The sequence below is a fragment of the Sander lucioperca genome, chromosome 7 (assembly GCF_008315115.2).
Source record: "Sander lucioperca isolate FBNREF2018 chromosome 7, SLUC_FBN_1.2, whole genome shotgun sequence".
In the NCBI taxonomy this organism is placed as follows: Eukaryota; Metazoa; Chordata; class Actinopteri; order Perciformes; family Percidae; genus Sander; species Sander lucioperca.
In genome coordinates, this window is record NC_050179.1 from 26,171,171 (window position 1) to 26,198,583 (window position 27,413).

Sequence of the window (27,413 nt, forward strand, 5' to 3'; positions counted from 1 at the left end):
ATTATGGAGTGACTGTGACAGAGGTCTCACTGAAGCATGAAAGAGTTGGTAATGTTCTTAAAAATGACCATAAAATCCCACCCCTGTTACAGTGGTAAAGAAAATACTCTCTCAGCTCAAAAACTAAAATTGGTATCAACAAACCTGTTTTACTATAAATGGCACAATGAGTCATTAAAGACGCTGATATGTGATGTTTACATAATCTTCAAAATTTGATAGCACTGGTTGCTATGGTGTTTTTTGCTAACTTTTTTTCACTCTTTTTTCCTATTATCTTATACCTTGGGCCATCACAAGTTGATAACGACCACCCCCAACTTGGCCCCGTTTGGTCTCAGGGAACAATCAACACCCTTTTGGCGGAATGATGTAATTGTGAATATTAAGGTACTGCAACTACATAAATGGTCATATAAACCTAATATTTTGCATGGTGTATCCTGACACATAGGGGAAACTAGCAGAAAATGATTCTGGAGATTGCTGCCTTTTGCTGTCAAATATCACCCTCAACATACCCAAAAGACAAAACAATGTCTGTCTGCCTGACAAATTGTCATCAAAAGTGATAATTTTCAAGCATTTTATTACAGATATCACTGCCTCAAGTGTACATGAAAAACTTCCCAAGTTTATAAGCTTCAATTTAAGTCCAATATGACCTTTCTAGCTAGAGGATTACAGCTGGTATAACTAAAGTTCTCCATTGTACCTCAAATCGGAGAAAACATAACTTTCAAGCATTACCACTCCATATGGGATTAAGCATATTTTTTGCACATGAACAATATCTTAAACAAGAGTTGAGATTTGATTTATGTACTGCTATACTATATAATGTGAATTACTTTACAAGTGAATAATATCAAGCCCCTAGGTGGACTGGGGTCAGGGTGTAAGATAAAACAATGGTAACCACATAAACACACGAACCAACCAACACACTAACCCACTACACTACTGTCCACCAAAGACTAATATCCTGCATTCTGATAAACTTCCATGCACCAATTTATGGTGGGAATACCTTTATTTATCCTATGAGAAGAAAAACACAGATGATATTAAAAAAATATCAAAAATATAATGGAATATGAAGCAGTAAGAGGGCTTTCAGATCAGGGACCTGAGCCTGGATCACAAAAGTTGACCCCAAAGCAACAAGGACAAAATAAAATAGGCTACTTATATTTGTCTTAAATGTGGTGTAGGGAGGATACTGGCGTTAGTGTAGGCGGAGCATTTGGGCCCGGTCGCTACGTACACACTATGCACTACGCACTACGCACTACACACTGCCACTGCCCTCAGCGAGGAGCGGGTCAGTGAAAGACGAGAAAAGTCTCTGCATGTTCTGCAGTGTTGGTTTTGTTTGCTGTCACATTACTCAACCCTGTATTTGTGAATACAAATATCTGAATTGAAAGTTCTGTCACAAAAATATATGTTGTTGCGTATCATTGCATATTTTTAAGTGCACGGGTATATGGAAATCCAGGAGATTTCTTAGTGGGTATACTGCGTATACCTGCGTATCACGTAGACTACATCACTGCACTAACCAACCAACATCCTATCCTATGTCACATTCCGAAGTTATTCAGCAAAGACAATTTGGAGGTAAGTTGATCTATTTTTCTGGTTATAGAAAGATATTGATTCTATTGGGAGATTGGTGTCCTATATTTTTCTACATGTAAGGCGCCCACTCTACTTCTAGATTGATTGATTGAAGTCAAACTCAGGGTCTGGGACATATTCTGCTGGGATCTGTGGAATAACCAGTAAGGGACTGTTCGTTATTTAAAGGAGAACTCCGGGCAATTTTTACGTTAATCTTGATCGCTATACTTTTTTGAGTACTGTCTATAGCAAAAACCATGAGCCGAGTTGGTGCTAGCAACATGGAGCTTCTGTAGCTAATGCCCAGAGCTCCCGTTAGCTAAAACGGCAGTTATGGGGGCATAAGCTAAAGAGTGCCTTTGTGCCTCTTAACAGACTCAAAATGCTATTAAAATGTCTGTGCAACATGAACAGGGCCCTTACATGACAACAAGATGCGTTTAGCAACTTAGCCATTGTTGAAATTCACATACCCTGTTAGCTGCTAGCTGCCGTCTGGGATGAGTGAGTGTGTTCAGCCAGGCTTCGGTAATAATCATCACGCTGCAGTCCCGTGTGTATTTGTAACATAAATATCCATTTAGTGTGCAATCCATCTGCCGTTGGTGAGTAGGAGTCTTGTCCGTGTCAATCGTTGTGGTTTCCTTAGCCGGACTAGCATGCCCGGCCGGCGTCCCTGCCTCTGCTTCCTCCCCGCCCTCCTGGCTTCATGCGGCCGACAACAATCCAACGAGCGCCCGCTGGTCTGGTGGATGTCTTCCAGAAGACCATTCAAGCCTTCGCCGCGAAAAATTTTATTTTATTTCCCCCTCAAAAATAGGTAATTGAGCACTGTAGTGGTTATGACCATATTAGTGACTATGCTACATGGAAACGGACCAAATTATGTTTGGGTCCTGTACAGTAAAATAGTGTTTTAGACGGCTAGCTGTAGTCTCGCTAAGTCCCGTGGGAATTCAGTTGTAGCAGGAAAATTGCTGCTGCAATTCTGTCTGGAATAGGATAAAAACTATATATATAACTACAAGCTGTAAGCCTAACGTTTGCAGTTGTAACCCACTCGAAAATAGCCTACAAACAGGATTAGGTTATTTCTAGTTTAATATTATATTATATTAATGTATTCTTGATTACTTGTAGTTATTTTTTCTTTGCACACCATATTTGTCCAGTAGGTGGCAGTGGTGGTGCTGCATAGGGAGGAAAACTGCTACATTGATTTTTAGAGAGAAGAAGGAAAAAAAAGCAACGGAACGATAGTGAGCTGAAGCCATGTTTGGATTTTCCACACTGAGTGAAAAAAAGTTAGAAATAACACTTAAGAGCTAGTTAAAAAAAAACGTTTTTCCCACCAAATCTACTTCTAAGGAAGGAAAAGCAGAGAAAAAGGGTCGAACTTATGACAAGTTTATTTACTTCTATTCTCTTTCTCCGGTGAGTGTTTTACACGTGTTCGTCAGTTGTGTTACTAGCAGACATAGCGTGATAGATGTGAGTCAAGCACGCAAAGTTATCTCTATTTTTCTATTTTTTGCTGTTAATTCAGTTGTTTAATGCATTGTGTGAAAATGTATTGATAAGTGTACTGCGTAAGTTAAGAAACCAATCGGGGTTGAACACGAGTTTAATGATTTGAAGTGTTATTCCATGCTATGTTGAAGCTATGTTACTACTTGGTATGCTAGTGCTTGAGTTTCATGTGTGTAGTGAAAATAAGAATTTAAGCTACTACAATTAATGAATAAGAGTTATATTCCCAGCTCTGGTAGTTATTGAGTAATTGAATATTGCCCTGCAGGTTGGTTTTTTTTTATGCATGATTTGAGAGAGAGAGAGAGAGAGAGAGAGAGAGAGAGTTCCATTGGACGGGTTCGCCATTGGACACCTGAGGCAGAGGAGCAGAGGGCGTGGATGATCATATTGCCTGCAACACGGACTGCTTCTACTCATCGTTTCTTCTTTGCATCGTACAGATAAGCGTGAGATCTCACCACACTTTAAAAAAAAAAAAACATACTACCCGGGTAGATGGACTTTGGTTTATTATTTTGGGGTTATTTCATCAGAGCTCTGAGGACATTTTATTTTTTTGTGTTTTTTTTCTCAACTGATGTGGAAAAAGGGTTGAAAACTAAGAGAAATACTGATTTTCACAACTAAAAGGACATTACAAAAGAAAAGAGAAACAAGGTCATACTGTTGGATAATTGATGTTTAATAAATGCCGGCTATATGTTCTGAGTAAACTATTTTGGTGTCTTCTCCTCTTTTGAAAAGTTCCTTAGAAAGGCAGCACTTTACTCTACTTTATAAGTGCCCCTTACACAGTGTTTATGTTATTCTATTAACATTAACGTTAGCAGCCAGACAGAGAGCTAACTTAACGTTAGCAAAACTAACACAACATTAGTTGTAAGGCCGACCGCCAGCTGACTAACATTACTTATTACAAGTGACATTAGTTAATTAACTATGCTAAGACTTTCATAGAGTACAATAGGCATAGACTATTCATGCTAGCCTAATAATGCTTCAGCTAAAAACTTTATAACGTAACGTTACCTGCAAGACATAGGGAGCTAACAGTAACGTTAATGGTAGTTATTTAAACACTAATGTTAATCTTAACTAATGTTATTGACTGCTGACTAACGTTAACATAACAATACACGTTAACATGCTAAAAACATAACGTTGCTGTCACCTGCACTAACATATCTCCTAAATATACACTTTGATGCGAATTGACACAAGATAGTGTTTTTTCCGCACATATGACCAACTTTAGCTTTGGCTTTAGCCAACAGCTACTTACCTCATAAACCGTCCTCCTCTTGTTTTCGTCTAGGCCTCTTTTTCCTTGGCTTTCTATGATCAAGACCAAGGTCCATCCTTCCTGGGCTTCCGTGTGGGAAATGACCAATCACAAGAGGGCAAGCTTTTGTTCCCTCCCACAACCTGTCAAAATTGGAGGTCGACTAACGATATCATTCTCTTAATACATCCATGGACTAACGCGAGCGAGCAAAACACCATTCCGAGCGAGCAGAATAAAAGCACAGGAACAGAACTCACTTTCGAGAGCGCGTATGCCCCCCAGTGGTTGTTTTGTGCACTCGCAGCTGTTTTTTGTTTGTTCCTAGCTCGGCTGCTGTTTTTTCCTCGCTCGCAGCTGTGTCTGCGCGTGTTAATTAATATTATTTGCTCGTGAATATGTTTCACTGAGCTCTAGACATTTGGCACTATAACGCCGTATTGTAAAGTGAAATTCCTGTAATCTGAGAACACTGTAACAGACTTGCTCAGTTCTAGATGAGTTTAGGAATTCAGCAAAAGCCTATTCATGCTACATTGCTAATTTTTTAGCAGCTTCAGTCTGTTGGCTAACTTTTGTTGTTGTGCCGTTTGAACAAGTATCGTTATTGTTAAATCAAATTTTTAATAGGTGCTTCACGACATAAAGCCGCGGGCACTTCTAGCTATGGTAAGGTTGAAATGCTAGCAAGATTTAAAAGTATCTGCAGTGGGCTGCAAGGTCCATCCACTTCCCCCACCGCAGGGAGACTTCTTTGCCAAGAGAACAATTTACAGCCCAGGAGATGGACAATCTGGTTAGCCATTTCCCAGTATATCTGCTGTCCTCATAGTGGGGAGTAAAGCAGTTGATATGTCCCATTTGCCTTTTTAAATGACGAATAGATTACCACCACCTGCTGGCATGGCGAGTAATTTCCTCCTACGCAGACGCAGAACATACATGCTACTCTGCTGTAGTCTTTGCTGTGTGTTCAAGTGCCACCTTTTGGCCAAGACACAGGCGACGTGAGGAGTTGGGCTTTATAGCCACTAATTCTTTGATGTTTGCTTGATGTTACTATTCACCTTTGCTTATTTACTTTGCTCCCCTGTATTAATATTGGGGAGCAAAGTCCACAACTAGAAGGGGCAGGACTAAGCTGAGATACACTTTGAAAGCAAGTCAATTAGCTTGCCTCTTCAGTTCAGTCCAGTCCATTAACATGTTTGCCTCAATCTTCCTGATATTGCTCTGCCTTGTCTTCCTCGTCCTTCTACTCAAATCCCGGAGGCCCAAGAACTTTCCCCCAGGACCCCCTATCCTGCCGATACTAGGGAACATTTTGCACCTGAGCCTAGAGAACCCCCTGAAGGACTTTGAGAGGGTAAGAAAAAACATTGAAATTAATGTTTGCTCTTCCAATGCCTGAAATTGTTATGGCATTGATGTAATTACTACTAAACTATAGTAGCTACCTAAATTGTGTCTACAATGGTGTAATACTTACACTTGTGGCCACTGGGTTTTCCTAATAGTAATAGTTTCAACATTTGCTGGAACACACTGCTTAAATCTTTGCACAATACAGTATGCTTTTAAGTGTAAAGGTTACTCACAACAGGTTGTCTGTACAGAGTTGACTGCTTGTGCACTTGGACTATAGCTAAACAGTGGTACAGGCATGGGGTCATTATTGTAGCAACATTATTAGAAATCTGTGTGTGGAAAGTTGTGCAACTGTATCTCAATCCATGTGTTCTCATTTACTTGTATTTAAATTGCATTGTCAGATGATAAAAGATTGAGCTTAGTGGGCAAATATGTTTTTTGTGTTTTTTAGTAAATTGCCCTTTCAAAGAGTAATATCCATCTGAAGTTATATGATATATATGCATTTTAACACTGACATGTTATCTTGCACTTTCCAGCTGAGGAAGTCTTATGGAAATGTCTACAGTCTGTTCCTCGGTACCAGACCAGCTGTAATCATCAATGGGATGAAGGCGATGAAGGAGGCTATGGTGACCAAGGCCACTGATTTTGCTGGACGACCCCAAGACATGTTTGTCAATGACGCCACCCAAAGGAAAGGTAGAACAGACACGATATGTCGTAGGGCATAGAATGTTTTATTAAACTTAACTAATTTAAAAAAAACATATAGTGCATACTGTATGTCAGAAATATCTCTTTATATGCGTCTACTGTATTTAGGGATAGGTCAAGTACCATGATTCTTATATATCTTGCTACAACATATGGTTGTGCAGTTTAAGTTTTTATTGCCATCATTACTGTATCACACTAAATGAAATGCTGGGAAATGGTGAAAAGGGAGAAACAGAATTTACAGGTCACATGTTGCCTAGTTTATCTTTGTAGAAGGCTTCTCTTCACTACTCTAAGAAAAGCAAAAAATACGTACCGATTGCCTAGTGGTTCCCTGCTAAGTGACTGCACAGGGTATTCAGCCATGTTAACTAAGATTCCAAACTGTAGGGAGCAAAAATGTTCAGTTTATAGGGAACTGTGAACTGTATAGGGAAGAACTGAACATCGGTTCATCACTTCGCCGGAAGTTCACAAGCAATATAGTCTCGCATTGCCAGACCTACACTGACTTTTAGATGAGTTTACTGCCTTTTATCAGATTACAGCATGAAAAAATCTTCTTATAGCTATAACGATTATTGGATAGGATAGAACAACACAATGTAATTATACTAAATAAAACATCACAATCATTATTAATTTCACTTGTTTTCATTTCAAACAAATTGTACATCCGAATACAATACACATTTTCTAAAGGCTCAGTCTACCACTTTAAAAAAAAAAAAAAAAAACGATTCCTGTGCTGGATCCATGGTATGGGGGTGGGTGGGGGCACCAGGGGAGGCCAATCATATTTCAGGGGGGTCCGGTGCCACCTCATGCCCCCCTTCTAGCCCCGCCCCTGATGTAAGGTGTGTTGAATATCAAGAAGGGCACCCATAAATAAAATGTATTATTATTATTGTTACTAGTATAATTAATGACTGACAATCACTGGTCATCAAGTGCAACCATGCTTATACTGTATACTCACTATGTCACTACACCTGTTGTAGGAGTGGTTTTGGCAGATTATGGCTCTAGTTGGAGGGACCATCGTCGCTTTGCTCTGGCGACCTTGAGGAACTTAGGTCTGGGGAAACATTCCATGGAGGAGAGGATTCGGACAGAGATACAATACACTGTTGATACACTGGAAAAGAGTATTGGTATGTCATCTGAGGGTCCACACAATTCTAATACGGATGGGAGGGTTTTCTGAGCAGCGCAAATACTCTAATATCACTGATAATATTACAAGGTGGATTTTGATTATGAATTTTCATTAATGTGAATGTATTTTGCATTGTGCTATGTTTAATGTTATTTTGTGTTCTTGCACAATGCTGTGTCATACTTTATGTCAACATCGTCTTTTACAGGCAATACCTTGAATCCTCAAGTTATGTTTCATAATGCGGCCTCCAACATCATCTGCCAGGTTCTGTTTGGTACACGCTACGAGTATGATGATGAGTTCATCAAAGTGATTGTTCAATGCTTTACTGAGATTACCAAAATAATTAATGGACCATGGACTGTGGTGAGTGAAAGCATGTTTCTGCCTTCAACCCTGGCTCAGAAATATTAACAAGTATAACGTTTAAATTCCCAAAAGGATTGCACTCTTTTATGGAATGCCGTTTTATTCTATATTAAATAAATGAATAAATACATGAATAAATAAATAAATATGCCTTTGAAATACATCATGAAATAAATAAATGAGGCAATAAATACATAAATAATTAAATAAATGTAAACATTCATATAAAAATGAATCAATTAGTTAAATAAATATATTAAAAGGTTTTACTTTTAATTATTTCATGGTACTTTTATTTCATAATTCCATGTTTATTTATTTCAGTCGACTTTTATTTCATAAATCCACATTTATTTATTTACATTGACTTTTATTTCATAAATCCACATTTATTTATTTACGTTGACTTTTATTTCCTAATGCCACATTTATTTATTTCCCTCTCTATTTCCTGTTCTTATATGCAAATCAGGGGGCGTGGCTATATCTAACATTCAGAACAGAGCCGTGTGCACCACGACGGCAGCAGCGGTGCTGCTGCCCCCAGAAGCGGTGTCACCTATTCTGGGGGTAACTAGACCACCAACTACCGCTCAACTGACGGAGCACCACGACCGGCAGCTCGTGGGGCTCTGTACCCAAGCCCAGTCACCTATTCGGCGGTAACTGAACCACCAACTACTGCTGACCTGACGGAGCACCACACCGGCTATTTACGCGTACGTGTCTGTCCTCATTCATCTCGTTTCCTTCTTGCACAGCTGCCCGCTGCAGTCAAGAGTGTATGGCTGCACAGGATTTCTAGTCCCTCCCTGTTTAGTCAGCCAGAAAATTTGAGCTATAGCTTTGAAACTTTGTAGAGATTCGTGGGATTTCCCAAACTGAATAAATCCTGCCCGCACATATAAACACAAAACTGCTTTGCTTGCTCCATCGTGTTGTAACTAAAAAAATCTGCTGAAAAAATAATTGTATTCATTAGCATGATTGCCGTACTGTTTAGTTCAAAAACATCCAAAACACCAAAGTACGAAAACATAGCAGACCAGACGCAAGCTTTTATTTTGAAAAGTCAAAGCTCAGGGACAGCACCAGCTAGGAGGCATGAGACTGAGGTCTCCAGGCTGCAGCCATACCCGACTCGCTGCGTTGACACACATGTAAACACAATGTTATATAAAATTTATAAAAGGTTCAGTTACCCCCAGAATAGGTGATTGTGTGCTGGGTACAGAGCACCGCTGCTTCGGTCATGGTGCACACGGCTCTGTTCTGAATGTTAGAGATAACCACGCCCCGTGATTTGCATATAAGAACTGTAAATAAATAGAGAGGGAAATAAATAAATGTGGCATTAGGAAATAAAAGTCCACAGAAATAAATAAATGTGGATTTATAAATAAAAGTCTCTTGAAATAAATAAATGTGGACTTATGAAATAAAAGTAACATGAAATAATTAAAAGTAAAACCTTTTACTTTATATTTTACATGAATATTTACATTTATTTAATTATGTATTTATTGCCTCATTTATTTATGTCATGATGTATTTCAAAGGAATATTTATTTATTCATGTATTTATGTATTTATTCATTTATTTAATATTGAATAAAACGGCATTCCATACTCTTTTACAGCTAAACCTGCTCAAATAAAACAAAAAGCCACAGTGTAATTCCCAAAGCACCTGCAAAGTTTAACATGCACCCTAGGTAATTTTGGCGCAAAATTAGCCCCTTTCTATGCAAATGAGCCTCATTGCAAAAACAGTTCAACTCACAAAGATTAGCACTAATAGCCACACACAGTTACAGGGAAATGATTGCCGTCTTCAGAGAGTTGGTGGTAATGAAGCTCATTAATTAGGTGTGTCCTCCGCTTCAAACCATGCCATCTATTCTTTAAAGGCGCTGACACACAGAGCCGATTATCGGCCGTCGGACAGTCTGGCGAGGTCAGTGACTCGAGTCTGTTCGTTGTGTTCCGTGCCGTTGTCCGTCGGAGGAGCTGTCGGCCTTCATTTGGTCCGACCTGACATGTTCAGTTGGAGACAGGGCAGTCGGGACTCACCCGGAAATGGCGAGCGGATGAGCCCCTCAAAATCTGAAGGAAATCTTTTAAACTGACCTTTGTCGATCTAAAATGAAGACAGATTCAGCAACTGCATGGCCGCTTAAAATGTTTTCAGAAACACGTTTCGGTGAACTATTTTAGTACAATATGAGATTGTATGCTGAACAAGCCGCCATGACAGTCTGTCTTTGAATTTCCGGAGAAAAAAGACCCACGTAACGCTTTCGTCCTATCAGCTGCCGGTTTTCATTTTCTGGGAAACAATACAGAGTAGCGCCGCCTGCTGCTATGGAGACGTATTACGTTTCGCGCACACGCAGAGCGTACGCTGAAGTCGGCATCGCCTCAGTGTGTTTTGAGGCATTTTTTTGGACCTCGGGGACCCAACTGATCAGTCCGACTGCCTTTTCTGCCGACGGTCGGCCGTCTTGTTGGTGTGTAACCTCTCTAAGTCTGATGGTGTGTTTTGGAAAACACCAACAGCACTGACAGACTGGGATATTCAAATCCCAAATACGCTTTCTCTCTGGCACGTTTAAATACCTTGCCTGAATCATACCTATGATATAGGCTTACGCAATGTGCAAATTAAAAAAATCGGAGTCTGTATACAGCGCCCAGAGTCCTCTTCTTCTTTCAGGTGGGCCCTTTCACTGTTAGAAATTTCACATCCAAACTGTATAAGTCATTGCTGAGTTGAAAAAAGCAGTCACAGCGAGCTATAAAACGGTTTCATAGCACATTAAAGAGGAGCAGCAGCCATGGGCAGTATAAGAAAAAAAGTGTTTTTTGAACATTAAAGCATGTAAACATGTTCTAGTAAAATCACAAAATACAAGTATGTATCTGAAAACAGTATATAATAGGCCTACTTTAAAAACTGATAGGCTTTCGCAACACAGCATTAGACATGTCTCACTCAAGTTGAAAGATTTGAGTGTGCGTTACATCCTGCACTGCCCTACTATTCAGCACGAATACGAGGTCAGAATAAACTTTGCATCTGAATCCTAACTGTGGATTGTCCGTCCATCCATCTGTTCATTCATACTCTGTGATTGCAGCAGGTGTATTTAGGCTTGAGGAAAGATGGCAATACTATGAGAAGCCGCCTAGGCCAAAATTGAATACTTTACTTGCACATACATATATACTTCACTTGCGCATACATACATACTTCACTTGCGCATACATAAATACTTCACTCTCGCATACATATATATACTTCACTTGCACATACATACTATATACTTCATTTGCACATACATATATACTTATATTTATATACACTTACATGTACATACTTCACTTGCGTATACATGCATTCTTCATTTGCACATACTTCACTTGCACATACTGTACATGGGTACTTCTATTGTGCATACATATATTCTTCACTTGCACTCACTACTGTATGTTCATACTCATGCACACATACATACAAACTCACACGTTATGCATGTATGCGCAAGTGAAGTATCCATGCATGCACAACTGAAGTATGCATGTATGTGTGCAAGTGGTTAATACAAGTATATATGTATGTGGAAGTGAAGTATATATGTATGTGCACGCAAAGTATATATTTATGAGAAAGTGAAGTATCCATCTATGTGCAAGTGAAGTATATATGTATGTGCAAGTATAATATATATGTATGTTCAACTGAAGTATGCATGTATGTGTGCAAGTGGTTAGTACCAGTATATATGTATGTGGAAGTGAAGTATATATGTATGTGCAAGTGTTTAGTAACAGTATATATGGATGTGCAAGTGAAGTATTCAACTCTGGCCTAGGCGGCTTCTCATAATGTTTGTTACGAAAGTTAAGTAAATAGGCTTCATTTGCCCAGTCTCAGCTCCATCGACGCTCCACCTCTTTCCCTGTTTTTGGATAAGTTGGAGTTAGGCACTGCTAAAACAACAATGGTCACAGTCACCAGGACCCACACACTTTGAGCTTCATCTTGGCTCTTTAGAAACCTATGGCTGATGTCAAGGAGACTAGCGTCAATATTTTAAACAGGCTACAGTTTGGATTGAAATAAACAAATGATTTATCTTCTTTTACAGCTGTATGACTCTTTTCCCATTATTCATGGCTTGCCGCTGCCCTTCACTAAGGTCTTCAAGAATATTGAGGTATGTTAAAAATATACAAAAATATAATAAATATCTTGGGTTGAGAATTAAACATGGCATTTATCAGTGAGAAGAAAAACATGTAATTAATGTTGACTTGAATTCTTTTCAGACTTGTCAGAATCTTGTGATTGGTTTGATGAACGAGCACAAGAAGACCAGAGTCCATGGAGAACCACGAGACTTTGTTGACTGCTATCTGGATGAACTGAATAAGGTCTGTGTGTTTGTAGTCTCGCTTTGCCAGACCCTCCTCCAAAGCGCGCTGAAGGAGAGTCTGGCTACTCCACACAGCATTCGAGGAATCAGAATCGTCATGGGCGGTGCTAAACTCCGCACAGAGCCGCTGCAAAATAGTTGTGCGAGAGAAAACTCAGATTGGACCGATCTTAATTTACCCTGCAGAGATCTGAGGAGCAGTCAACAATAGTCCTCATAAATCCACAGAATTTAAAATTCCAACACAAAGAAAGCAGAAGGAAATACATGCATCGGGCAGAATTTCCTGCAGCACCGGAGCAATCCTAGAAGTGGAACGCGAGGGTATAGACTAGTGTGTTTGTGTGTGTTTGCGTGTGTGTGTGTGCCGTGTCAAAAGATATCAGCTTACAACCAAATGTATGCATGTTCTGCATGTATCTTTAGCCCACGTGTGCACAGTCTGTGTAGTTTTCATGCCCCATAGTGGGTGGGTTTTGTGTGCATCAGTAATGCATAATTGCATTTAATGTTTCTTTGTATTAAAACAACCATTCTCCTTTTTTTAGAGAGGAGATGATGGTTCTTCCTTTTCAGAAGAGCAACTGATTATGTACGCTCTAGATCTTCACGTAGCTGGGACAGACACTACCTCCAACACCCTGCTTACTGGTTTCCTCTACCTTATGAACTACCCACACATACAAGGTATGCATGCACATGTAAATTGCTTTTCTGCCACCGGCTCCATAGTTTTACCATTGTCTTTCTATTTAAAATATGTATTCAGAAAAGGCATTTTTCGAGTTATTCAAATACCATTATTAGTAGACCATCTTAAGCTGGAAGACGCCTGTGTAGTGGTTGTCTCTCCAACCCCCTATACAGACACCATGGCTGCCTTGACCGATACATTTGGCCAGTTTCACCAGCTTGCACTTAAGAAGATAGCTACAGTAATGTATGCTTCTGATATCCACAGAGGTAAAGTCAAGGCCTTTAAGAGATTTGCTCTCAAAGTTTGAACCCTGGTTGGGATGCTGAAGACCCTCTAGGCCTTCATCAGAATTGGCAGACACAATGAAAAGATAGGGAATTGTTTTAGGTGCCTATGCAAGTATTGTGCACCTAGATGTCCTGACAAACATCAACGTGGATTCATTTCTCATGGCGCTGAGATTTACTGCCCACTGAGGAACCCCTCCAGGATTGTTCTCAGATCGGGTTTGGTCAAGTCTGTACACAAACAGTCACAGAGGAGGTGCTCCGAACTGTGCTTGTGGAAGGCATTCTTAAACTAACCCCAAAGCTCTTGCTGATCGAGCGTCAAGGCACTGTGAACTTCCTCAAGTGATTTACCCTGCAATGGAGCAGCTAAGCAAGCACCACTGGAGTAACAGCCAGTTTGTGAGAAGCAAACTACCCAATTTACAAACCCGTCTGTCTGCACAAGTTAACATTCTGGTATAGGGGAAAAAACATCCAGACTTGTTTGTATTTCTTTAAACCAATCACAATAGTCTTTGGTGGTGCTAAGCCCCGGATGCAGAGACGGTGCAACAGTGTACATCCTGTGAGTCAGAGTAGTGTCTGTATATATCTTAATATTTCCCAGAGTAAGTTTGCTTAGTTTGTGATATTCATTGTTGAATTGATGATGGGGTATTTTAATGGCTATATTTTAATTTAGGGTCCGTTTTGGAAGGTAACAGTGCAATAGAAGTGTGCCAATTTATGTTAGTTAAATTATATTGCTAATTATTGTTATCTCTCTGCTGTATCTGTCAGAGCGTTGTCAGCAGGAGATAGACGAGGTGTTGGAAGGGAAGGATCAGGCCAGTTTTGATGACAGACACAACATGCCTTACATGCAGGTAAATAATCATACACATTTCACTTAATTTTATTTTTATTGTATGTGTACACTTGGGTCTGAGTTTAATTGTTAGAGCTTGATACAAACTCTGCTAACAATAAATCTGGTGAGATAATCTGTTTAGGTGGGGTCCTTAGGGTAGATCAATTAGAATCACTGCTTTTGAACCACATTGATCATGACCTTTTTTGCCTGGTTGTCAGCACATTGCTGGCAGGTTCCCATATTGCAAGTTTATTGGTCTACTGTTTTGTGGCTGAGCTTCTGGGAGCCTGCATTGTTTTTCTTCTGCCCCATAAAATCACAAAAAAGCATAAGAACATGTTGTTTAAATCTCTCTTCATCCAGGCTGTGATCCATGAAGTGCAGAGGATAGCCAACACTGTTCCACTCAGCGTCCCTCACTGTACAACTAAAGACACAGAGCTCATGGGATATTCCATTCCCAGGGTAAGAATCAACTGGTATAGTGAACACTATAGTGAAGTGTTGTGGAAAGAAACCTCACTGTACTGTATCAGCACGGTACCTTATTGTGGAGGCAAGGTATGGTAACCTCTGTAGGGAACAAAGTTAAACATGACTTTTCTGCTAATTTTAATTCTCATTTGATTTGAGTTATTGTAAGAACATTTTTTAGTGTCTTTTAATGTTGGTTACAGATTTTCTAGTTAGAATCAACGGAAGTACATTACCAGGATAAGCCCATCCCCTACTGCTATCTGTGTGTCAAAATCCCTTTGCTACGGGAAATAACAAGAACAACCTCTGAGCTAGGAAGCCAATGTTACATGTTCAAAATGGCTGGTTTTGACGAAATTTTAAATTGTGCAATAAAGCAGGCCTGCTTGGTTCTTTTTAGGGAATGACTTTGAAGAGAAAGAATAAAGAATATGTTTACTGCATTTACTATCTTACTGTGATGTTTCGGCAACGATTGGCGGGGTTTGCTATGGACAAAGTATATGCAACGATTAAAGCAAATCATGTTTAGACATGAATCAAGCTAATTTAAATAGCTCACACACAGTGGCGGTTCTACATTGAATTACACCCAGGGCGAGACCCCCTTTGAGCGCCCCCCCCGCCCAAAAAAAAAAAGTGGGGGTTCAGCTCAAGGCATTTCTATCAGACAGCATATTGGCACATTACTCAAAGCACATAGAAGTGGAACATAACACAAAAGCCTACTCAGAAATTATCAGATATATTAAAGTGCCCATATTATGAAAAAATCACTTTTTCTGGGATTTGGGGTGTTATGTTGTGTCTCTGGTGCTTCCACACATATACAAACTTTGAAAAAAATCCATCCATGCTGTTTAGAGTGAGATACAGTTTCTGAATGTGTCCTGCCTTCAGTCTCTGGGTGAGCTGTTCAAAATTGGCACGGCTTGTGACGTCACAAGCCGAAACGAGCAGGCTAACCGCAACCATTAGCTCGTAGCGTTAGCATGCTAACGTTAGCATGCTAACGCTAGCATGCTACCTCATTCTCAATAGCAAAGCACTGCTACAACACACACAAGTTCACCATAATCTACAAAAGAACTACTTACATGTGCACCCTCATTTAGAAGTCTCCCAGCTAATCCTGCCTAGTAACTGACCAAAGTTGTAGAAACAGCCTTTCTTTTACTGTCTATGGAGCTAGCTAGCTGACATGATCTACATCTGAGCTACTGAGCATGTGCAGTGCAATCAAAGATAGTACAGAAGAAGAAAAGAGGTCTCACTCTGTAGCTAAAACAGAGACCAGGTGAAAAGAGGATCTGCAGCAGTGAGAGAGAGCACTGCAGTACAACAAAAATATGGTGTTTTTTGAAAATTAAACCATGTAAACCTATTCTGGTACAACCTTAAAATGCAATTATGAACCTGAAAATGAGCATAATATGGCTGCTTTAAAATTACATTAAATTGCAGTTGTCAAGTTGTGTTGTAGCCTAGGCATACCCCCTCCACACAAACACACACACCCACACACACAAAAAAACCCACCTGCAGGCTCTGTTTTATACAGCTAAAACAGTCTGGGGTCAAATTGACCCCAACCATAATGGTAGGGTTAAATAAACATGCCCTTACGCTAAATGTCTGTCATTACATGCTATATTAATCTAACTTTTAGGGAGGAACCATTAGCTCCTTACTGCTTCAAATTCTATGCATGGCACACTTTTAGTTATGACTGTTAAACTATACTTTGTCACGAAATAGAGTAGTAGCAAATAGCAAATGTTCGTCTTTAAAACTACCTACAGATTTGAAAATTCCGTTGGTTAATGACAGGACCTAACGTTAACCCAAATGATGGAAATAAATAATAACTGAACTTGTAACAGTTTTGTTGCAAAGCACAATATTGTGGTGAAATTACAAATCTCGTGTTTGTTGAGTTAAAACCGAATTATTGTTGTATAAGCATAGCAAGCAACATAGCAAAAAGGCTAACAAACGAAAGAGTTACCCACCAATTAACATTAGCCCTTCATTCATGAAATGGATACCGCAATAATTATACAGAGAGAGAGAAAACAGTTGCATACCTTTATCTTTTGCTCGTGGGGGCTCAGGGGGCGCCAGTCTGCCAATTCCCCACACAGTCAAATGATAGATAATAGAAAACTGCTTCGCGGAGCAGAGGATTTTTGTGCTCTTGCCACCCCCCATGTGTCATGAAAAAATGCCGCCCCGGCCGCCTGCCCGGTTCGCCCATGCCAAAAAACGCCACTTCTTACATGCTGTATTGTGTGAGCGTTTTCTGCCCTTTGCTCATTTGCTTCATTTTCTCCTCAGGGCACACTGATCATCCCTAACCTGACCTCAGTGCTGAATGAGGAGGGACAATGGAAATTCCCCAATGAATTCAACCCTGAAAACTTCCTCAATGACCAGGGAGAGTTTGTTAAACCAGAGGCCTTCATGCCTTTCTCTGCAGGTATAAATTTAAAAAATAAACACCGCTAAGGAGCTCGTTGTATCACAGCTGCAGTGGCAAGCACAGGCAGGGTGGGTTTAGTCAAACTGTTGTGGATGACTTGGAGGTCTTTTTTTTTTTATGTCCCAGGTCCTCGTATGTGTCTCGGAGAGGGTCTGGCTCGTATGGAGCTCTTCCTCATCATGGTGACCCTGCTGAGGAAGTTTAAGTTCATCTGGCCTGAGGATGCAGGAGAGCCAGACTACACTCCAGTCTATGGGGTCACGCTGACTCCCAAACCTTATCGGATGAAGATCCAACTCAGGGCAACACAGTGAGGCTGTCTGCAGACACACAGACTGGCATTTGCTTTTTCCTTAGTTTTCAGCTGCCCTATTCACAGCAGTCACTATCTAAATGCTAGCTATGACACCTAACAACACACATAGTGAATTATGCCAGGCGTCATATCTACATTATATCTGTTTAGGTTACAGGCTATAATGTGCTTTTAATGTACTGTGTGTTCCATTAAGTAGATATAGACTTACTTTTGATTATTAGTATTTTGCTGTTTATTTTGGAGAACTTTTTGATTCCATGACATGCTTTGATATGTATACTTACCACTTAGCCTACCTATGTATTCACATAGCATGCCTTGATATGTAATTGATTTATATGGGATTGATATGATGGAGGACATTCTGGCCAATTCTTCATCTTTTTAGTCTGATGTGCAACATTTATTGCAATAGCATTTTAATGATATGCATTTATGATTTACAAAAATAAATAGCAATATTAACCAAATCGTCTTAGTCTCCCCATTGTGTCTCTGTTTTGGTTGATAGACTGTACATTACAGAACCAAAAGGCAAGAAGTAAAATATAATAAAAAAATACAGTACAGTTGAATTATGGAGTGACTGTGACAGAGGTCTCACTGAAGCATGAAAGAGTTGGTAATGTTCTTAAAAAATAACCATAAAATCCCACCTCTGTTACAGTGGTAATGAAAACTCTCAGCTCAAAAACTAAAAGTGGTATCAAAAAACCTGTTTTACTATAAATGGCACAATGATTCATTAAAGACGCTGATATATGATGTTTACATAATCTTCAAAATTTGATAGCACTGGTTGTTATGGTGTTTGGGGGACAATGAAGAAGTGGAGGGGGGGGGGCAGACAACATCTTAGTCAGATCAGAAAATTCATTTGAACGTACAATGTGTCATTTTCTGCTGTTGGAGTTCTCTCAATCAAAACCATGGATGTAAAAAAGGACTTTGTGTTACGTATGTTGCAGGGAATGGTGGACCCAAAAGCAGAGAGCAGATAGGCGAGAGTTGAGCTTGTGGATTTTATTAGGCAAAAAGAACAAAGTACTTAGGGACTGTTCGTTATTTAATTAAGGGGCCACCAGAGGAGTTTTGTGGCCTCGAACCTAAAAAGACATGACCCTCCCCTCGTCAATAATAATTTTCTTATAACCCTCCAAAACGATTTGAAAAACAGGCATGACCCTCTCCTTGCGTGCAAGTTTGCACCTATCAAAGAAGTACAGACGCCATTTGATTTTTACAGCCATGACATGACATGCTATGGACTTGTCACTAGGCTTCGTCATTGTATATTTTAGCACATAGGTCATGCTGCCGAAGCTGAACACTATATTCCAAAACACATGTTTATTTTTAAAGCAGATTTTAAGTTACAATTTACAATAACAATTAACAATTTAACAATTCGCCCTTATGAAATCCAATCGCGGCACGGCTGTTTTGGAACGCAATAGACAGACGCTTAAATTGAACTAAAATGTAACAGTGAACAATCAGTGTTCGACCTACAGTCTGTTGAGATGCCTCTCCAAACGCAGAAACAAAGCGCAGTCATACCATAAAACGTTAAGACACGTTGAGAAAAAAAGATCCCTATTTTGCCGTAATCCAATGACACGAAAAAAAAGTAATCCACAGCGATCAGTAGATCCACAAACAGAGTCACGGTGTATCCAGCAAGGCCGATACGAGCGTCACATTCACCAGCCAGTTCCGAACAGGTGAACGAGGCCTCTCCACTTCGCCATTTAAACAAAGTGGAATGAAACATAGGCTATAAAAGTCCAAATCTACGCAAAATCAATTAGTAAGCTGACATCACATTTATATACATGGCATTTAGGAAACCTTTATTGCAAGGTTGGCACGGCAAGATGTCCAGACTAGTGCAACAGTAACTTTCGGTTTTTGCGTCCTGCTGCTCCCATCGTCAGCCAGGTAATATTTTTTTGTTACTAAAGCAGTATATGAAATCAGATGTATTACCTATCACCATTTAGTTGTTTTGTGTTATTTAAGATATTTATAAAATATCTGGTCATGCCAGATGTAATTATTCCACAAATTTTTTAAACAATGCAATTACCTGTTTGAGCCACCAGGGGGCAGTGCTCCTCCTGCCCCCCCAGCAAACTCTGCGTATGCGGTCAGACCCATCTGCTAGGGTGCCGAGACTGAGAGCTACATGGATAAATATGCACCAAACAAGCAACTTTGAAATTTTGCTCTTTTCATGAATAAAAAATGTTGGATGACCCTCCCCTCAGCAAAAAATAAAAAGACATGACCCTCCCCTATTTTCCTCCGGTGGTCCATTCCATAAATACCGAACGGTCCCTTATGGGCGAAGGTAAAAAGGAGAACTGGAAGATACGAAAAAACAAAGGACAGAGAGGACATTATTAGCTACATTTTTCATGTTGGTTTTGAGCGTATGCACCCCCACTAACCTGGACAACGGTTTTAAATCAGTAACGTTACTACAGCGTGTCGGAGGAATACACACAGTCTCCTGCAGCGGCGAGGCAGAGGGGCCATCACAGCAGCCTGGCTAACATTAGCTTCTTGTCTCATCTGGGGTCTGATAAACAGTAAATTCATCAACTTCAGTGTCCACAATGCTATTTTCCAATAAACTGTAGCTGTCATATTTCACGGGCGTGAGTGTGGATTTCATGTCGCGGATTTCGTCGCTGTTTATCACTTATTGAGTGAAGTAGTACTCGCCCTGTTGTTTATTTGGTTGCCATAACTTCGCGAGTGATGATGTCCTGTCACTGTTCCAGTTGCTCTGCTCACCCTAGGGGGAGAGAGAGCGGATGACGGTTCGCTTGAGTTCAGTAGAGCAGACGGCGCTACGACTTTATGACTTTTCATAAACAGCTGAAGGAGGGGTGGTGCGCGGTGTACATAGCGGAAACCTGTTGTGCGTCTGCCCTATTTCTGATACCGTGGCTCTGGAAATTTTACCGTGGCGGACCGCTACTGTGCTATCGAACGCTCATACACGCTGTGTATAGTGGGGGGATGGAGCGGGGTCACTAAAGAGGCGTTTTCATCCGAGAGACGCTGTGATTGGTGGATAGGATATGGAGCAGGGGGCTGACAGCGACATAACCAATCACACTATGACAGACGCTCCACTTAGCACCAACTGCAATGTTTATTTTTAAAATGTATGTAGCCTACTGGCAGTCTGGCACACGTGGGTGCTCAGTGGGTGCTCGGTATTCGCGCTTATGCTACAAACAATGATCTGACACCGGACGGGGAAGACAAAGACTAAATACACCGGGTAACGAGGAAACACAAGACAGGTGACACAAGGCTGGGAAACAGGTGGAAAACATAAGGGCAATCACAAGGGTGGAAAACAAAGGAAGTAAAACAAGACAAGACAAGACAGAAAACAAGACCGTCAAAATAAAACAGGAAACAGGGCAAAAATACAAAACAGAAAAAACAGATTACCAAAATAAGACAAAACACACCAAACCCGTAACACTTTGATGCTCTGTCTCAAGAGCCTAAGAGCCTTTTTAACTTCCTTGGCGACTCTGTTACATGTCCTTAAGAATAGGTGTGATCCTCCTCCTTCAACAGGCTTTGAAATCTGCCGGCAGTCGCAAGTAATATTCTGCCCCTCTCTGGCATTCATTCAACACAGTGCCACTGAGTGAAAAAGCATGTAAGGCGGAGGTATGTCCCTCTTTGGCTAATGTATTTTAAAGATGGAGGCGCAACATGGCGGCTGTCATTCAAGCGACTCGCTCGTATGCATTCTGAATGATTCTGAATGGCAGATTCTACACTTACGAGAATACTTTGATTAGTTGGTGGACATAATTACACATGAATAAGCACATATTTGTGGAAGAACAAAGGGGTTTTTGCTAAGAATCAACTCAAAAAATTACACAATGGAGCTTTAACTAAAGTCTATAAATAGTATTCTCACCAATGGTGGAATGTAACTAAGTACATTTACTCAAGTATTGTACTTAAGTACAAATTTGAGGTACTTGGACTTTACTTCAGTCTTTTCTTTTCATGGCACTTTTTACTTCTACTCCACTACATTTCAGAGAGAAATATTGTTATTTTTACTCTACTACATTAATCTAATCTGTTTTAGTTACTAGTTACTTTGCAAGTTAAGTGTTTTACATACAAAACGAATGTAATACGATGTTTTATTTAATTTCAACTACCTAACAATACAACTACATGGACAGCTGAAATGATTAGCCGATTAAACACTTAGTTGACTGACAGAACTGTTTTGATCGTTTCCATTTTCCAATGGGTCCAGTGAGTCCTGGAGGGAGATGAAGATTTTGACCAACCACTTATAACACTTTATGATGGTGGAGGGGGGTGCTGGGCAGTCATTACTCAGGCAAATATGAAATCAATTAAGGGTCATGAATATTTTGAGCTGGTGAAATAATGCTCAGCTTCAAAATTATTTTGTGCATGTGTAAAAACGTTTTGTGCACACTGATATAATTTGCACTTTTGTTTACCATTTGTCTGGGAATCTTATTTATTTATGTATTTATTTATTTTTATCATTGTTCTTAACTTGAACTGAACTGTGTATACTCATTGCTTGGCCCTCGTGTGTTGTCTCTGCCAGCTGTTTATGTGCAAATGGATTTGTTTGGTGTGCAGACTGTTGAACTGAATTGCCATTTGGGGTAAATAAAATTGTTTGAACTTGAACTTGAGCATGTTGCCCACTGACCATCCAATCAGAGAGAAGTCAAATAGGGGGGTAAAAGGTTCTGTTTACTTTGTCCATCTGACATGCTGGAGTCAACATGGAGGAGCCCGAGCCTACTCTTCTGGGACACAGGTGATTTAATTACACGTGTTATCACAGGACACGCAATTAAAAAAAAAATGTAATTACCTACAAATATCAGGACAGCTATGCCTGCATCCCAAGGTTATTTCATTTTGCATATTTATTAGTTTATGTGGTTGTTGTTGCAGTGTATATGGGTAGTTAAATAATTGACAATAATTATTATTTAATTCATTGCAGAATGCCTGCACTCTGTTGGTTATTGGCAAAAGTTGTTAAATGTAATAAAAAGAAAAAATACATTTGGGGCACCATCTTAATAAAGAGAAACTGATAAACAATGCCTTTTCAGTCTCATAATCTGGAGGTCTGCTACACGAGTTAAATCATAACTCAGTGTACAGTGGTGTAGATTTCAAACACAAATTCACGTATTCAGGTTCCTTATAAATAAAGAATGTTTACTTAAGAATATACAGTACTAAATCAGAAAAGGCAAAAATGGTTGAAAAAAAAGGAATGAATGGAAACTAACAGAGAATTAACAAATGAATGGCAAACAATGTGTTACAGGCTTCCAAAGAATGTGGTGGACCCAATTGCAGAGACAGCAGGCAGTGTAGTGTTCAAAGGTTTAATGGCAAAATCCAAAAACTGGAACAGGCAAAATACAAAAACAAGGAGCAGGTAGGAACCCAAAAACAGGAACAGGCAAATACAGAACAGCGGTAAGCAATCCACTGACATAGCCAAATGAGAATAAACTGAACAGCAAATAATAATCCAACAAGAGACAAAGACAGAACAGAGACTAAATACACTAGTTAATGAGGGAACGAGAGGCAGGTGACACAAAGCCTGGGAAACAGGTGAAACACATAAGGGCTGGGAGAACAATCAAAAAAGATGGGAAAACACAAGACAGGAAGTAAAACCAGACAAGAAGAGACAGAAAACCAGACTATCAAAATAAAACAGGAAACAGAGCAAAACAGAAAAACAAGAACTACAATAAGACAAAACACGGAACAAAATACTAAAACCATGACACAATGAATGAAGCAACCGTTTATGCAGAATCAGTCAAAATGGACAGCAGCTTAAGTCTAAAGGGAAATTAACACCATGAAGGCCCTATAGTCACCCTATCTTCCCTACACAACCCAAGGCATCAACCCAGTTCACAGGCAAACAAAGTTTTGACCCACTCAGATGGCTGGCTGGATAGATGAAGACACTGGGACTTGGTTTTCTCAGCTGGTTATTTCCCTCGGCGCAGCTTGACTGTTTCTGTCTCTCTGCAGCAGCAGGCGTAGCTTCAGGGTGCAGCAGATGATGACCCTGGTGTCTGCAGAGGAGGGTCTGGCTAGTCCACACAGCATTCCGGGATAGGAGAAAAACGTGCTCTGGTTTATTGGCATTTCTTTAAACCAGTCACAATCGTCATGGGTGGCGCTATGCACCGGACATAGCAGGTGAAAAGGAACTTGTTTTGGTGGAACATGTGTACGTTCAAAGGTTGTTTTAGTCGTGCATCAGAAAACTAAGATTGGACAGATAGCTAGCTGTCTGGATATATGGATTGCCTGGCGGTAGCTAGGAGCAGAGGTGTGCTCAGCCATTCAGTGTACTGATGAGAGCAAAATTTTTCTTTTTGGCTCTAGGGGCCGCAGACAGTTTGTCCGATGACCCCCACGCACTGAATTCAAGCCACAGTACACTGTGAAGACAGTAAAGCATGGTGGTGCAAAAATCATGTTATGGGGATGTTTCTCATACTGTGGTGTTGGGCCTATTTATCGCATACTAGGGATCATGGATCAGTTGCAATACATCAAAATACTTTAAGAGGTCATGTTGCCTTATGCTGAAGAGGAAATGCCTTTGAAATGGGTCTTTCAACAAGACAATGATCCAAAACACACCAGTAAGCGAGCAAAGTCTTGGTTCCAGATGAACAAGATTGATGTTATGGAGTGGCCAGCCCAATCCCCAGACCTCAATCCCATAGAAAACTTGTGGGGTGACATCAAAAATGTTGTTTCTGAGGCAAAACCCAGTAATTAGTAACTAATATTCCTTTTTCTTCACTTTCTGTAAAGGTATAACACAAACTTGATGTGTATATATGTGTATATATATATATATATATATATATATATATATATACACAACACAGTCTCACGGCAGTTTGTGTAAATGTCACGTTATTCTTAATCTATTGATACGTGTTTATGGAGACGTTTTTCTCGTTTTTTACGTGTAAATGTCACGTTATTTTCTCGGGGAAAGGACGCCGGGAGGCGGCCGAAAAGGACGCTCCATAAGCCGGGAGGCGCCCGCGTGGCGGCCTGCTGGGGACGCGCCGGACGAGGCGGCCGAAAAGGACGCTTCATAAGCCGGGAGGCGCCCGCGAGGCGGCCCGCTGGGGACGAGCCACAATAACGGGATGGCGGAGGTTGGGTTTAGGAAAACACGCCGGGAGACGGCCGCGGGAGAAGCGCCACAATAACGGGGTGGCGGAGGTTGGGTTTAGGAAAAACCTTACGGGGAAAGGGCGCCTTACACGCCGGGAAACGTGCCACAGTAACCCGCGGGACAAAATGCCACACGCAGGGACGCCATCCCCGGGAAACAAAGCGCCACACGCGGGACGCGATCCCCGCTTGCCCGGGTGAAAGTCCTGTGTTGTTTGACCCACCCACCACCCCGACCAACCCACCTACGCAGATTTTTGGCTTTTTATATGACTCCCTACCATTTTCGTGCTGTGGCCACGAAATATGCTTCCCATTGAAATACATTACTTCACATTTTCGTGCTGTCCACCACGTAAAAACCGACAAAAACGTCCCCGTGAACACAAATCAATAGATTAAAATAACGTCACATTTACACAAACTGCCATGAGACCGGTCTGATATATATATATATATATATATATATATATATATATACACATGCAGTTTAATGTCCCAAGTCCCCCATGCGAAAAAATGACAGAACGACCACATTCTCCAGAAAGTATTGTGGCTAGCTAATTGTGATATGTTACATTAATGACAAATTAAAAAAAATGATTTCTGACACTGAACTGCACATATAACAATATGAATAACAGTTATGTGAAGTCAGTGAATTAATTAGATAAAATGTACTGTAACTGAAGTTCAGGGACAGCCAAGGTCAGGTAGTGAGGAGCAGAGACCACAGGGACCACCAGGGACGGCCAGTGTACATGCAGATGCAGGTTCTTTTGTGCAGCAGAACATGTCCAGGTTCACAAAGTGACTTACATATATCAATTATTACAAGGTAATATTACAAGGCCAGTCTCCAGCAAGGGTAAAGGTGCCTTGCTCAAAGACACAACGGGCACAAGGGTAGCCGGCAATCGAACCCCCAACTTTATAGTGGCTACTGCATGTTAGACCAGCTTAGCCCGGATATATATGTATTTGGCCTAAACCCTCTAAATTTTTAAATGAAATGAATGTGTCTGTCAAAATACACTTTTCCAACTTTGTGCTCATCAAAGACTAAAACAGACATTCAGCAAGAGCCCTGCATACTTGATGGGGAGAAGGACCATTCAGGTCCCTGAGGGTGCTTGCCACAAGGAGGTACTCTATGTGACCTGATTTTACACAGTTGTAGGAAGCAGGCTAATACTTTGTAAAAGAAAACATGTTGTACAATCAATCTTTTATGAATCCTGCAGTCTAATTTGAAGACCTTTGGCTAGTTTTACTTGAATGCTTGCTTTGAATTCACAGATAACTTATCTTCTTTGTGAAGTCTACTTCAAAATGAATGAGCTGGAGGGGGCATGGATAAAGCCATGGGTAAAAAAAGCATGTAATAGCATTTTCAAAGCTTAAAAATGTAATGAATTCCTTTAAATGTACTTGATGTGACGGCCCCTGTGTGATCTGGTGGGGCCTCTCTGTAGCAGTGATACCTCTCTGGTCTTACCCATCTTTGTTTTGAGTTGATTGCAGATCTGGTGCACCTGGGAGCTGTGTGTGCTGATAAAGCTCCACCTGGTCAGACTACAGGCTCTCTCTTCACTGCAACCCAGACATCAACCATGGCCTGATCATCCTGCCTGCCACATCTTGTTTTGAGTTTATTTAAGTTACAGAGACACACATTACAAAAGATATGTTTACTTTATTCTTTTGTTAAATAAATCACTTTTGATAATTTACAATGCCTCGCTCCCATTTGATGAATGAATGATAACCAGAGGAACATGGGTAATATATTCTCCCAAACAGGAGGGTCTGGTCAGAGGCGGTTGACCGTAAGGCCGTTTTATGCTTCTGCGTCAAATCGGTGTAATGGTGTACCCCCGCAGACCCCTCTGCGTCTACGCCGGACCCTACGCCGTAGCCTGACGTGCACCTCTCGAAAAATGTAACTACACATCGCAGCGACGCACGTCGCTCGGCTGTGGCTTGGTAGCGTTGCATTTCCCCTGACTCATTTCCTGGTTCTCCTTCTCCATAAACAACATGAAATCAAGAAGAGGGTTAACTTTTCCTGCTAAAGATTTCCCACCTTGGTCAGAAAACACAGGGGAGACACTTTGTTTCTCTCACTATGACTCTAGAGTCGGTACTCTCTCCGAAGCTAATCGCCGTCACTCTCTCACTTCTCCCTTGCTCTAACACACTCCCCACACACACACACACACACATGCCGGCTCGACGCACACACCAGCGCACAAGTATAAACATCAGGCCACTTAGGTAGGCTACGGCGAAAGCTCTCTGTGGAGCCTCCACACAACCATAAATGGCCTTTAGTCTCCCCAGATGAGATGGGTTACACGGGGGCTGGGCTGTTCAAGTCCTGGGGAGGTAAGGGCTGTCTATATATAATGCCTATACAACACCGACTGGACATGTCTCCCCTGCCTTACACGGCACAGGAGTTTGAGGCAATGCCAAAAGCCCGGTGTGTGTCGTGCAGTAA

At 40.7% G+C, this 27,413-nt stretch overlaps 1 protein-coding gene across 1 annotated transcript; it reads left to right on the forward strand.

Annotated features, from left to right (window-relative positions):
* Positions 1-5,587: 5,587 nt before the first annotated feature.
* On the forward strand, positions 5,588-18,063 carry LOC116046497 (cytochrome P450 2F2-like). Its single transcript, XM_031294844.2, has 11 exons — positions 5,588-5,807; positions 6,352-6,514; positions 7,534-7,686; positions 7,900-8,060; positions 12,215-12,283; positions 12,396-12,500; positions 13,051-13,189; positions 14,270-14,355; positions 14,706-14,807; positions 17,157-17,298; positions 17,428-18,063. Exons 1-11 carry the CDS (start codon positions 5,646-5,648, stop codon positions 17,613-17,615), a joined length of 1,470 nt encoding a protein of 489 aa, XP_031150704.1. The 5' UTR covers positions 5,588-5,645; the 3' UTR covers positions 17,616-18,063.
* Positions 18,064-27,413: the final 9,350 nt, after the last annotated feature.